Source organism: Eschscholzia californica, unplaced genomic scaffold, assembly GCF_041429995.1.
Source record: "Eschscholzia californica isolate CP2 unplaced genomic scaffold, dmEscCali1.0.p SCAF_1, whole genome shotgun sequence".
Taxonomy (NCBI): Eukaryota; Viridiplantae; Streptophyta; class Magnoliopsida; order Ranunculales; family Papaveraceae; genus Eschscholzia; species Eschscholzia californica.
This window is the reverse complement of record NW_028238198.1, coordinates 18,255,073-18,268,999: the sequence shown is the minus strand read 5'-3', so window position 1 is coordinate 18,268,999 and position 13,927 is coordinate 18,255,073. Positions and strand designations below refer to the sequence as shown.

At 37.0% G+C, this 13,927-nt stretch overlaps 1 protein-coding gene across 1 annotated transcript; it reads right to left on the bottom strand.

Moving 5' to 3' along the window:
* Positions 1 to 9,265: 9,265 nt before the first annotated feature.
* DWF4 (Cytochrome P450 superfamily protein) lies at positions 9,266 to 13,637 on the bottom strand. The gene is made up of 8 exons (XM_086650086.1): positions 13,180 to 13,637; positions 12,762 to 13,086; positions 12,525 to 12,677; positions 12,116 to 12,415; positions 11,777 to 11,869; positions 11,290 to 11,368; positions 11,090 to 11,196; positions 9,266 to 9,978 (listed from the first exon to the last, which is right to left on the bottom strand). The coding sequence occupies exons 1-8, from the start codon at positions 13,389 to 13,391 to the stop codon at positions 9,712 to 9,714; spliced, it is 1,536 nt and encodes a 511-aa protein (XP_086506212.1). The 5' UTR covers positions 13,392 to 13,637; the 3' UTR covers positions 9,266 to 9,711.
* Between the last annotated feature and the right edge of the window lie 290 nt (positions 13,638 to 13,927).

Sequence of the window (13,927 nt, the reverse complement as noted above, 5' to 3'; positions counted from 1 at the left end):
AGCCAAATACTATTGATGGATCCTTTTCCATCTCTTTTAAAAATACATAGTTTGGTTAAGCAGGAAGAAACTCAACAAACCATTATGTATGATACCACCAATGGAACCGAAGCCGCGGCCCTCGCAGTTAACCGTTTTGATTCTTCCCGGCCTCCCTCTTCGCACCGATCGGATAAACCACGAAGCAAAAGAGTTCGTCCATACTGTGACCATTGTCACATGCATGGACAAGTCAAAGATACGTGCTACAAGCTTCACGGTTATCCCTCTCGGTCCCGCCAAACAACCACCGTCGCCTAGGTTACAAAAGGATCTCAGGAGGCGCCTCCAGCAACATCAATGACGTTGGAACAATACAATTTTCTGAATAGCCTCCTGGACCAACAATGATCTGCTGCAGGCACCTCCGTTGGAGGCACCTCCACTGGGGGCGCTTTTGTTGTCCACCACCAGCTCACGCTCCCCAGCATGGCCTCGGGCGTCACTCCTTCGGCTGCATACACCTCCGCTGACGACACTCCAGGTAAACTCTTCTCTTCCTTGGATAGTAGATTTCGGGGCGGCAAAACACATATGTTGCACCCTTTCTTCTTTTTCTAACTACGTAATTGCTCCAACCAATTACTTTGTCCGCTTACTCGATTGTTCTCGTTGCAGGGTATTTCATATTGGTTCTATCTCTTTCTCAAAAGAACTATCTCTATGTAATGTCTTACATATCCCAAGTTTCAAATTCAATCTTATCTCCGTCTCCCAAGTTACCAAGTCTCTTTCATGTGATGTTAATTTTAACTCATCCTCTTGTGTCTTTCAGGACTCAACGACGAATCGAACGATTGGACTTGGTGATCAACTTGAAGGTCTTTATTTTCTACGTACGAAGCATAGGATTTTTTATTTTTCAGTTTCTAATACGAGTGATTTTGATGTATGGCATTGGCCTTTTGGGCGACCCGTCTTTACCTCGTTTTCGTTTAATTTTGGACAAGTTTCCATGTATTAAGTCTAATTTAGTGAATAAACCTCCGTGTTTTATTTGTCCTCTTGCTAAACAATCCCGTCTACCATTTAATCGTAATACTACACGATCAAGTAGACCTTTTGAATTAATCCATGCAGACATATGGGGACCATTGTCTATCCCCTCTCACTCCGGATGTTGCTATTTTCTCACTATTGTGGACGATTTTTCTAGATGCACGTGGATTTTTCTAATGCATTCGAAATCGGAAACTACAAAAATTATAAGTAATTTCTTCGCTTATGCGACAACTCAATTTCATCATAAAATCTCCTTTATTAGTTCCGGTAATTGAGATTTATTATTTCCACAATTACAGACTTTTCGTTCTGATAATGGTACGGAATTTCTATCTAATGACATACAACTTTGGTTTCAAGAAAAGGGTATCGTCCACCAACGTAGTTGTGTATATACACCTCAACAGACTGGGGTTGTTGAAAGAAAACATCGGCATATTCTAGATGTTGCTAGAGCTCTTCGCATTCGAGCGAATTTACCCCTCTCTTTTTGGGGAGAATGTGCCCTTACGGCCGTCTACCTAATCAATAAGTTACCCACTCCTCTCTTGAATGGAAAATCACCTCATGAGATGTTAATTGGCTCTCCGCCTTCCATCACTCACCTTCGGGTATTTGGTTGTCGTTGTTTTGTCCACAACAACCATATCAAAAATAAGTTCGATGCACAAACTATAGAAGGTATCTTCGTCGGTTACCCACAAGGGCAAAAAGGCTATCGTATTTACGATCCTTCTAGCAATAAAATATTCTCCTCTTGCAATGTCGTCTTTCACGAGAATATTTTTCCTATGCATTCTCCTACCGGCACCGTTAGCCCTCCACGGCCCTTTATCACACTACCGGATAAAGGTTCCTACGTTTATCCGACGACCAACTCATCTCTCCCTATCGGTCCTTCTAGTGTGTGCCCACAGACAGCTGACCAGAACCCGGGCCTAATCGCAGACGATCCTCCTGCGGGCACTCCCGATGTTCTTCTAGTGGGTGATTCTTCCAATTCTGCTGGCACCTCCGCTACACCCACTGTTTTTTATGGCGCATCTGTGCCTACGCCACCGACTGTCTTCTCGCGAGAATTTGTAGGCACCCCTGTGCCAGTTACTTCAGACATCTCGCGAGACTCTGTAGGCACCCCCGTGCCGACGCAATCCCTGGATCTGGGACAAGGTCGACCGACCCGGTCTCGCCACCCGCCGGCTCACTTGGCCGATTATGATTGCAACGCTATCACGTTGCCTTTTTCGGATAACTCCGCTTCTGTCAATCATCCTCTATCACGCTGCCTTTCAGTATCGCAGTTTTCTCCTTCTCATCAGGGTTTTCTTGCTACGGTCCACAATGCGGAAGAACCTACTTCTTTTAAGCAAGTGGTGACCTCCCCTCTCTAGCGAGAGGCTATGCCAAAGAGATCACCGCTCTTAAATCTAATAATACTTGGACTCTCACTGACCTTGTAAACGACGTATTGGATGTAAGTGGGTCTACAAGATTGAATTCAAATTTGACGGCTCGATTGAGCGTTACAAAGCCCGTCTGGTTGCCAAGGGATACACTCAAATAGAAGGGTTGGATTATCATGACACTTTCACCCTAGTCTCCAAACTAGTGATTGTACGTGTTCTTCTTTCCATTGCATCCATTAAAGGTTGGCCTCTCCATCAATTGGACGTTAATAATGCCTTCTTACAGGGCGATCTGGATGAAGAGGTTTTTATGAAACCACCTTCAGGATGCCACAGTAAGGGGGAGAAAGGAGTCTGTAAATTAAATAAATCCTTTTATGGTCTCAAACAGACTTCTCGTCAATGGTTCTCAAAATTCTCGACTGTTTTAGTCAAACATGGCTTCCAGCAATCCCTCTCTGATTACTCACTATTCACATACTCTCACGAGTCTGTTCAAATCTATGTACTTGTTTATGTAGATGACATCGTTATCACCGGAAGCGATTCTCAGGCCATTTCTGAATTGAAATCTTTCTTGGACAACACCTTTTCTCTCAAAGATCTTGGTCGTCTTCAATATTTTTTGGGTATTGAAGTTTCTCGCTCTGACAAGGGCATTTCCTTTGTCAAAGAAAATACATCGTGGATATTCTACACGATTCTGGCCTCACGGTCTCTGAAGTCTCGCCTTTTCCTATGGAACAAAAATTTCGATTAACCATTTCAGACGGCACGCCACTTCCTGATCCTTCGGTCTTTCGACGATTAATTGGACCCCTCCTATACTTAACAGTTACTCGTCTTGATATCTGTTACGCAGTCAACAATCTCAGTCAATTCATGCAAAATCCGACTGACATTCATCTCACCGCAGCTCATAGAGTCCTGCGTTATCTCAAAGGCTCTATCGAAAAGGGATTATTCCTTTCTGTCGATAGTTCTCTCACTATTTCGGGTTTCACTAACTTCGATTGGGCAGGTTGCCCAACTACCCGTCGTTCTACGACTGGATTTTTGACCATGTTAGGTTCTAGTCCGTTGTCTTGGAAATCAAAGAAGAAACAAACGGTCGCTCGTTCCTCTGCGGAAGCAGAATATCGAGCTTTGGCCACCCTAACGTGTGAATTACAATGGCTTAAGTCTCTTCTCAACGACTTTGGTATTCCACACTCCGATCCAATGCCTGTGTATTGCGACAAAAAAGTAGCTCTCCATATCGCTGACAATCCAGTTTTCCATGAACGAACTAAGCACATTGAGATTGACTGTCACTTAGTTCGTGAGAAGATTAAATCAAAGCTCATTCTCTATCAGTACACGCCGACTTCCGAACAACTCGCAGACATCTTTACGAAGCCGCTTGGAGCTGAAGCCCTACAGAGATTAACTGTCAAGTTGGGCCTCATTGCCAGTCCTGCTCCAACTTGAGGGGGAGTATTAGGATAGGCGGGTTGCCTATCCGGCCCGACTGGGTCCACCGACCCGGTCGGGTAGAATCCATGCATTATGGTTATCAATATTAGGATAACCATCAAGCTAATGTTGTACTTATCAAAGTAGTAATAGTGTTTGTATTAGGATTAATCTCATATTACTATAAATAGGATTGTAACCTCATTGTTAATGTACAAGAAATATTTTTACCAAGCTCTCTCTCTCTCTCTCTCTCACGGCATTTCTGTGTTGACGAAAGTCCGGGACCTCAAATTGTTAATTAGTCTGTTATTTCCGATGGATTACAAAAAGGTCCCTCTATACCTTTTAATCTTCACCGTTGAATTGATCAATGTTTCCGATTAAACCTAATAACCTAAAAAAGAGAACAAACCAGTTTTTGTTTGGTCCTCTCTCAAACTACTTCTTCTTCTTTCTTCACCCTAACCCAACGAACTATCTATTCTTCAACATTGCAAAATCGTATCACCGATTAGAGGAAGAGATAAAGTGACCGAAATCAGGTATTTTTTTTTTTTAAATCAATGATTTTCATTCTAAGATTTGATTTTGAAATCTAGGGTTTTCATACAAAAATTTAATTTTGAAATCTAGGTTTTTCATACTACTAAAATTTAGAGTGAAACTAAAATTCTTTTGTGTATTCAAAATTGTTAAGAAAATTCTAAACCTAGGCCCTGGATTGGGTTTGTTATAGTTCTTCACAAAATCGGTAAAAGAACATATTATTGTTTTTAGTGTTTGTTGTAACAAGTTATAATTTGTTTGTTTATATTTCTTAATGTTTGTTATAGAATTTGTCATTGTTACTAGTGTTTGTTCTTGAATTTGTCTATGTCCCTAGTGTTTGTTCTTAAATTTCGTTTATTGTTTAGTATTAATTAACCAAAACGTTTGTCTTATTCCAATTGTTCTTTTAGGTTGAAGCTTAGTTGGGGGAAAAAATGAACCCGGACAAGCAATTGGGGCATAAATCGAACTAGAATGTCAGCATCTCAGTATAATAATCAAAATTAAGAAGATGTAGAATCTATCATAGATATCGAATGACAATCAAGATCGAAATAACTAAATGCGTCTATATAGCAAAAAGGTTCATATGCACAAATTCACATCCAAATGGAAGTGTTATGAATGTTAATGGTCTTTCCTCTTTTGTTCTTCAAATTCGGAATTTTTAATATAGAGTAAAAATGTGGGTACAACATAAAGATAGGGTGAAGATTTCAATACTCTATGAGGTTTCACTCTCACTCTGTTAATGAAAGCCATAGATTTTCAATACTAAATTTTAGTAGTATGAGAACCTAGATTTCAAAATTAAATTTTTGTATGAAAACCCTAGATTTCAAAATAAAATCTTAGAATGAAAGTCATAGATTTAAAAAAAAAAAACTACCAGATTTCGGTCACTTTATCTCTTCCTCTAATCGGCGATACGATTTTGCAATATTGAAGAATAGATAGTTTGTTGGGCTAGGGTGAAGAAAGAAGAAGAAGCAGTTTGAGAGAGGACCAAACAAAAACTGATTTGTTCTCTTCTTAGGTTATTAGGTTTAATCGGAACCATTGATCAATTCAACTGTGAAGATTAAAAGGTATAGAGGGACCTTTTTGTAATCCATCCGAAATAACAGACTAATTAACAATTTGAGGTCCCGACTTTCGTCACACAGAGAAATGTGAGCCAGAATGACCATGTCGTCATTCTGTCCGGGTTCTGCCTAGGCTTTCTAGCTCTCTTTCATTTTCGTTAGAACTTATATCGAAGAGTTCAAATAACATATCTTAAACTTATCTTTAATGACTAAAATTATACCTTCTAAACTTATTTCTTACGGTTGAATTATAAAATTAGTCTTGTTCATCGGACACGAATTATATCTCGTATGCCCTAGTTGTATGAGGAAATTATATCATTGTGATCGAGTCTTATAACATATTTGTGTCCTTAATTTTATCATCTACAGGAAAATACCTTGGTGTTAGGTTTGAAATGCTACATATTTTGCTAGGTTAGATGATAATAAAGTGGGATGTTGCAACATAATTTGTGAGGGATATTGTATTTGTCAGTAAAAATGGTATTTGGTTTGGTTAGTCCTAGAGGATCTATCAAATCTAGACTAAACTAAACTAAAAGGTCCAGTCACGTCACACACTTTCTCTCTAGGACCCCCTCCCTCCCTTATAGGTCTAGATCTCCTACACTAGGGTTTTGTAGGTAACTTTTCAATTGCACCGTTCCTCCCACCTACCTACTCGCAGTCAATTCCATATGTAGGACTCCCGTTGCCCGCGCTGTAATCAATCCCTCGGGCACCTATCCCTCCTCCTTTCCTCCCAAATTCTCTACTTTTTTTTGGTGGGGGGTTTTGGGGAACAAAAATAATCTCTAGGGAATAAAGATTTAGACAATTATGATTGACTTAGGGGCATATTTATTTTTTGACCCAAAAATTAACTTACTTGTCTCTTGCTCCCTAATCTTCATCATCTTCAAACCTCATCCTACCACAAATTTCGGCCACCAACAATTCCGGTCACCACTTTCATCTCTGACCTTCCTTATCTTTCTTTCTCTCTCTAAAGCCCATTCCTTCAACTCATATATGAGTTGAAGAAGATGATGCATTAATGGAGAACGAAGGGTTTCCCCTCCTAAAGCAATAAAGATAAAGACTTGGTATTAGAAAGTAACGAACCAGCGTTGCATGAGGTTGGAGGATCCTTCTGCAAGTCTTCCAACTCCTTCTGAATTCCAAAACCGACGGCCTCACTGCAAAAAAAATGTATCAAACTTCTGTAACAGTTGGGCGCCAATATAAACCTAATTAAACTAGAGATAAAGAGGGGTAATGGAAGACTCGGTCATAACCTAACCTACACAGGTTGTGAAGAACTTTTTTTTTGTTGAAGTAGGTTGTGAAGAACTTAATAACATAAGGAAAATCTCTTTAACATATGACAATAAACAAGTAAGATCTGGCGTGCGGGAAGAAGAATTAACAAAAACCAATTATTATTATTTTTTTAAGATTGATTTTATCCCCAAAAGATCATTAACTTCCCTACATTAAAAACCCTAAAATCCAACGCTAGGTTCAAGTATTCAACAACAAAACAAGAGGAAACTGAAATATGAAAACCTAGAAAATCGACAATAGACTCACAGGAATCAAGGAAAAACGATCTCTGGAAATCGAAGTAAGCGTTGATAAAATAAGTTTTATACCTTGTACGAATTGGATGATTGAAACTCTAGATATCAAAAACAGGAAATATGATAACACAAAATACTTCCTTAATGGAAGGGGAACCCCTTCGTCCTCCATTAATGAAAGGAATAGGCTTTAGAGAAAGAAAGAGAAAAGAAGAAGAGAGAAGAAGAAGGGAGATAGAGAAAGAGAAAGAGAAAGAAGGTGATAGATGAAGGTGGTGGCCGGAATTGTTGGTGCCGAAATTGTTGGTGGCTGGAATTTGTGGTGAGATGACGTTTGAGGAAGATGAAGAATAGGGGGCAAGTGACAAGTTAGTTAATTTTTGGGTCAAAATATAAATATAGCCTCCAAGTCAATCATAGTTGACTAGGTCTATATTCCATAGAGATTTTCCTTTATTCCCCAAAGTGGCGGCCTTTTTTTTTTGTACTTCTAACTTATTACTTTTTTAACAATTAAATCTTGGATTATTACCCAAATGACCCCCAACTTTGTGACCAGCTTCCTGTCTAGCCCCTTAGACTAGCAAAAATACCCACATGGCCCCCTTTTTCAGTTACCGTTAACTTTTCGTTACTCTCTCTCCTCCATCTCATCTCCTTTCTCTGCCAAATCACCAATCCCGCCACATCATCATCTTCTCCGACAGGGGTCCCCGGCCGGCCAAATTTCCGGCCGGCAACCTTCAAAAAAATATTTTTTTTTCTATCTCCTCTCTCTCTAAATTTTTTTTCCTTTCTCTCTAGATCTGGTTCTTAAAGAAAAAAAATTTGAGAGAGAGAGGAGATAGAAAAAAATTATTATTTTTTGTTTAGAGGTTACCGGCCGAAAATTTTGCCGGTCGGCGACCTTTGCCGGAGAAGATGATGATGTGGTGTGATTGGTGACTTGGCAGAGAGAGAAGATGAGATGGGGGAGATAGAGTAACGGAAAATTAACTGTAACTGAAAAAAGAGGTCATATAGATATTTTTGCTAATCTAGGGGGGCTAGGCGGGAAGCTAGTCACAAAATTGAGGGCCATTTGGAAAATAACCCTTAAATCTTCAGCTTTGATAGTCCACTGTAATCTATTTTAAGGTAAAGTTTATTTTTCTTAAGATAAGATATGAGACTTGATTGAAAGTTGGAACTTACTAGAGTCTCAAGCATATTACTAGATATGACTAAACATTAAAGATCTATTTTGATAAAGGGCTCAAAGATAATGATAGTATGCGCGTATCACCAACTACCTCGTCAATTGGTAATGCATATACTAAAAAAATTTAAAAGTCACAGATTCGGTTCGCGGTGGATGTGAAATCAATAGTAGGGTATAAATGAAGTAAAAGTAGGACTAAATTGTGTTTGGATTTGGTTGTTATCAGAATTGTTCAATTTATTTACTTATTCATAGAAGAAATCGATGCGGCCAAATATGAATGTGACAGATTAAAACGGCCGAAACCGAAGACATGCGTTTTGGAATTGGACGAAATTTTGAGAGTTTGTGCGAAATAATGTTTTACACTGCTGATGTAAAAATCTGTTATTCTGGTATCAGTCAGAATGATGAGACCGTGACGTTAATTCCCGCTTTAAGTAATGAGACTACTACGTTGAATCCCGCTTTTGCTACTTGATCTAGGGTGAAACCTGCGAAGAGCTTCGAAACCTCTCCGACAATCAAGACAGTGAAATTGTCCTTGCAGTTAAAACATTGAATATTAAGTGAATCGTAGAGTTCGTACCTTATTTGAGGCAAGTTGATTACCTTTTGTAGATTGCTTTAACTGATTGTAGAGAGGTGGTGATGATGAGGCGGTTAAGATCCACCATGTTGAATTGAAACTGCTATATCTTAGTCTAAAGATATTAGGGTTCCCTATCTAGAAGTTACTTCATTCAAGGATTACTGATTGATTATGTTTCCGAGTTAATTAATAGATTCTTTAATAGATGTTTTTTCCTTTGAATCTTAAAGCCCAAATTGAATAAATACTTCATATCCTCATCGACTGAGATCTTTGTTTAAATTCGTGATTAAGTCGGTTAAACTGTCTTTTTTTATGATAAAGACACAAGCTACCAATGTTCAATCGGTAAAAAAAAACAAATAGAAAAGCGAAAACAACTTTATTATTTATTGTATGTTCTTCCACAAATGAATAAAAAGGTTATTGTCATTATTCTTGATACATAAATATATCACACAAAATAATGGGATAAAAACAATAATAATAATTACAAACAAGGACAAAATAAATATTACAAGGAGGTGTGTCAATATATGTAGTGAAGAATGGTGGTCCTAATATTTATATCTCTCTTTATGTTTCTCCATATTCATGTGAGATAAAGTCTGACAAATCTTCAACTAGCCGTTGGAAAATTCCAAATACAAAAGAAAGAAAAGAAAAATCAAACAATATGGTGGTGGGTTCCTCTTTCCTTAGCTCACACATACAAATGATTTATATTCTTCACATCTCCTTTGTTCTTTTATATCCAACATGAGAGGTTGAGAGTGTGTGTGAGAGATTGAGAGAATATTGTTTTTCTTTTTTATATGAGGGTTTGGTGGTCATGGTGGTAGTGGTGGATGTTAATAGGGAGACCATTTTGGAACTCGACGAAAGGGAAAGCTAGTGCATGATCCGGTTCTGCTAACTCCCAATCGTAATTGAGAACTAAATGATGTATGAAAACCGCCATCTCCAACTTAGCTAATTCAGAACCAGCACAAAGTCTTGGTCCTCCTCCAAATGGCATGAACTTATTCGTTGTTGACATGCTCGAAAATGATGTAGACGAACTTTTATTTCTTTGATTCTGCAATACAAAAAAGAGGGAAAGATGCCTAAATATAAACATAAAATGTGAAGAGCATGCATGGCCACTAGTGGAATGCTTGTGAAAACTCAATGAGAGTGGCAATTCATAATATATGGAAACATTGGTTATAATGGGAAGGTGTTTGATTTAGAAAAATTATGGACCACATTGTACAATTGAGTGGAAATTTAGTTTGTCTATTAAGATTAATCTATCTTTTCTCAAATTTGGTTCTTGATGTGTACATCTTTTATTTTTTTTGTTATAACCACTCTAACTTCAAAAAAATTATCTACACTTTTCAAATCAAATTTAGTGTGTCATGTTTACATATAAGTATACCGGAAAAAGGATTGACCGATCGGAAGGGTGAGTATGACTTTTTCGATCCTTCTATGTACCAAGATAAATCCTCAGTACATATTTTAGTGTATTCCTGCGTTAATAAGTCAATATTCGACACCCTTAATCTAAATTATAATGAATTTATATCTTAATATATGTCATTAACAAAACTCTGTCAAGACTGAACAATTTCATGGAAACTTCTGTGGAATCTTAAGCATGTTTGTCTTTTTGACCCACTAAAACAAAAGGAACATTTCTTGCACGTGCACTTGAGTGCCCCCCACCACATGTACTCCTTAATTATCTCAAATAGTTACTAAAAAATATTTAAAACTATAAAAATAATAATTTATTAAATGAGAAAAAAAAAAAAAAAGGAGATCCATGAGAGTAGTTCCCACTATGCACGAGTAAGATGGAACTCATTGATTGATTGGGGGGCCCAAATTGATAATCAGGTCAGTGCCCACAAACTTTATGGTTCTTCTTTTATCGGTTCCACGAATGAACAACCACGCGAACTCATTTATAAGAAATTAGTTCGATATCATATTTGATATGTTGATTTTGACAAGTTTATTTGTTGGCCCACCGCATGAATGGCTCTTTAACTACTATAAGACCTAACCTAGACTCACATTTACTACTCATTTTGGAAAGTGATGTTGATTCTTTTTGGTGATTTTTGTTCATTTTGGAAACGACAACACTTTTATTGCGATGTTAAAAATAGGAAGAATAACTAAGAGTTAAGATATACCTGCCATCTCCACGGATTGAAGAGTTCAGGTTGGTCATAGATCGAAGGATCTAAATGCACAGCAGCGAACACCGGAAGAACCTTCCACCCACAAGGAATGTCATATCCTATGTTGCCAAACGAGAAATACAAATGAGCCTCATATTCCCATCCTCTATCTTTCGGGTTGAAAAACTTTACTGAGAGGTTTTTGTACTTACCTTTGTAGCGGACATTTTTTAGAGCCTTTCTATGCACAAATCTAACAACATTTCCAAGCCGAAGAGTCTCATTTATAACCTTTAGAAAGTAAAATACGAAATATCATTAAATCCTCAATATAAACAAAAGAATAGAAAATCACAAGTGGGAAGTAGATGCTAATTTTCGAATATAAGTCTAGGGAATGTAAAATTTCTTATTTGAGATTACATGAGTGTGAAAATATTCTACTTGTTTAGTGATAGAAACAAATTAAGATGATGGTAAGTTTTTTTTTGTTGGAAAGATGATGGTAGGTTGATCTGTCCTTATCATGACCTCCATTTACATGTGAATTTTTTTTGTCATAAAAAGTATGGTTTTGTTCATATTAAAACATACACTTGTGGGCAGTGGGCATAGTGTGACCCATCTCTATCAAAGTTGTGCTTCTCTTAATTATAAGTAATTAGTGATTAGTATCAAAAATAAAATAAAATAACTTACACATTGAGTGAATTCCATTTGTTTGTAGTCTTCCCAATTCAATCCAACTTCTCTTGCTTCTTTCTTTGCTCTAGCAATTTGAATGTGTTCTTCCTAAATTCACAAGTAAAGTTTGATAATTGTTTTCTAATCAAACTTAGGAAGCAAATTAAAAGGTGACCGAAAAACATGAGCGAAATCTTGCATGAATCTAACATAGGCGGAAAAATTCCATCGAAAAATATGAGCGAAATTCGACCGTCCACGTCAGATTTAAAGTAGATTTCATCATATGTTTTTGGTAATTCATTTGTCTTTGAAATTTAAATAAGAATCAAATATGGATTAATTAGTTATTACCCTTAATTCTTGGACAGCTTTAGGACAAGCTTCCAAGAAATATATAGCTAAAGCAATGGATACTGATGAAGTTTCATGACCAGCAAAAAGCAAACTAAGTATCAAATCAAGTATTTGTTCTGTTGATAGATTTGAATTCTTCAATACCCATCCAAGAAGGTCATCATCTTCTTCTTCTCCTCCATCTTCTTGTTTTAATACTACTACTTTCTCATCATCATCACTAATCTTTGCCTTGTTCATCTTCTCAATTCTTTCCTCCATTTTTTGCTCTATTACTTTCAAAATGCAACATCTTGACTGTCATATATAACAACCAAATACTAATCAAATTTTCAAACACTAAAACTTGTTGTTAATTGAATTCTGAAAAGAAAAAGAAGATTATGGGGTAGTTTAATTTAATTACCTTTAAAGCTCTTCTATATGCAGTTCCAGGAAAATTTAGAGGTGCAGATACAACTCCTTTCATGAAAGTTATGTATTCACTCTTCAACTTCTCTGTCTCTGGCTTTCCTGGTTCCATACTCATTATATGTCTTGCCATCAAATTGAAAGTAAACTACACCAAACAACATTGATCTTCAATTATAACAGAGAGAGATGATTAATAGTTCGATATCGATGATGATGATGATGAACTTACTCTTTTGGCTTCATCTTGAGCAGAGAAAACAGAATTAACCTTCCAAGATTTTAAAACAAGTAAAGTATGCATCTCAACTTGTTGAAGAAGATGAGTTCTTAATCGAGTATTACTCATGAAATTAAGTGAAATCATTCTCATATCTTTATGCATATCTCCAACTAAAACTAACATAGACCATTTCCCAAGTATCCCACCAATGCTTCTTGGATAACTACATTCAAATAATCTTCCTTCATTTTGTAATATAAATCTATTTAATCCTGCATCTGCGGAAACAATTGTCCGGTCCCCGAATAAATTCGACTTGTAAATCTTCCCATACCTGCAAATTTCATTAATTCAAGAACTAATAATCAAAATGAAAGTTGGGGGTATTTTTGATTTTGTTATGTTTTGGGAGAGAAAGAGATTGAACCTTGAGATGTGTTGCTCCATGAATTGACCAATAGTAGTAGCAGAATGAGGCTTCAAGTAGCTAATTGTTTCACCTATAAAAGGTAAACCCATCTTTCCTGGTGGAAGTTTCAGCTGATCTTCTTTCTTTCTTTTGTGAAGAAGATGATTATATATCAGAATTAGAACTAAAATTAATGAAGAGAGTAAGAGAACCAACTCTGCTTCTGACATTGGTGTGTGTATCTACTCAAACTAACTAAACCCTCTCTTTCTCTTTCTCTCTCTGTTTTAATTGTTGAGGAAAGAGATTAGATGAGGACTGTGATGAAATCTTAGAAAGATCTCATTTTTATAGAGCTTTCTTTGTAGTTATTGTTTTGAAGTGGCTTTGTTGTGTTTGCAATTTATAAATGAAAATGGAAATTTGGTTCCACCCCATTAAGTTTCTCTTTCTGCCCCAACCACCACACTATTCTCATTCTTTCTTTTTTTCCTTTTAAACTCAAACCTTTGTACTCACTATATCTCACACATGTGGAGAGATGATGGATGCTTCGAGGTTTTCTTGGCAATGGTAAGCGATAATTCGCAAAGAGAAAGTAAAAATAATGACACAGAGATATAACGCGGTTTGGTAAGATGTTCACAACCTACATCTAAATTCAGAAAGGCTATTAATCACCACAATTGTAAGATTGACTTGAGAAAAAAAAGTAACCTCAACATTTGACAATTGCGTTGCAATCTAACGGGATTTGTCTAAATTT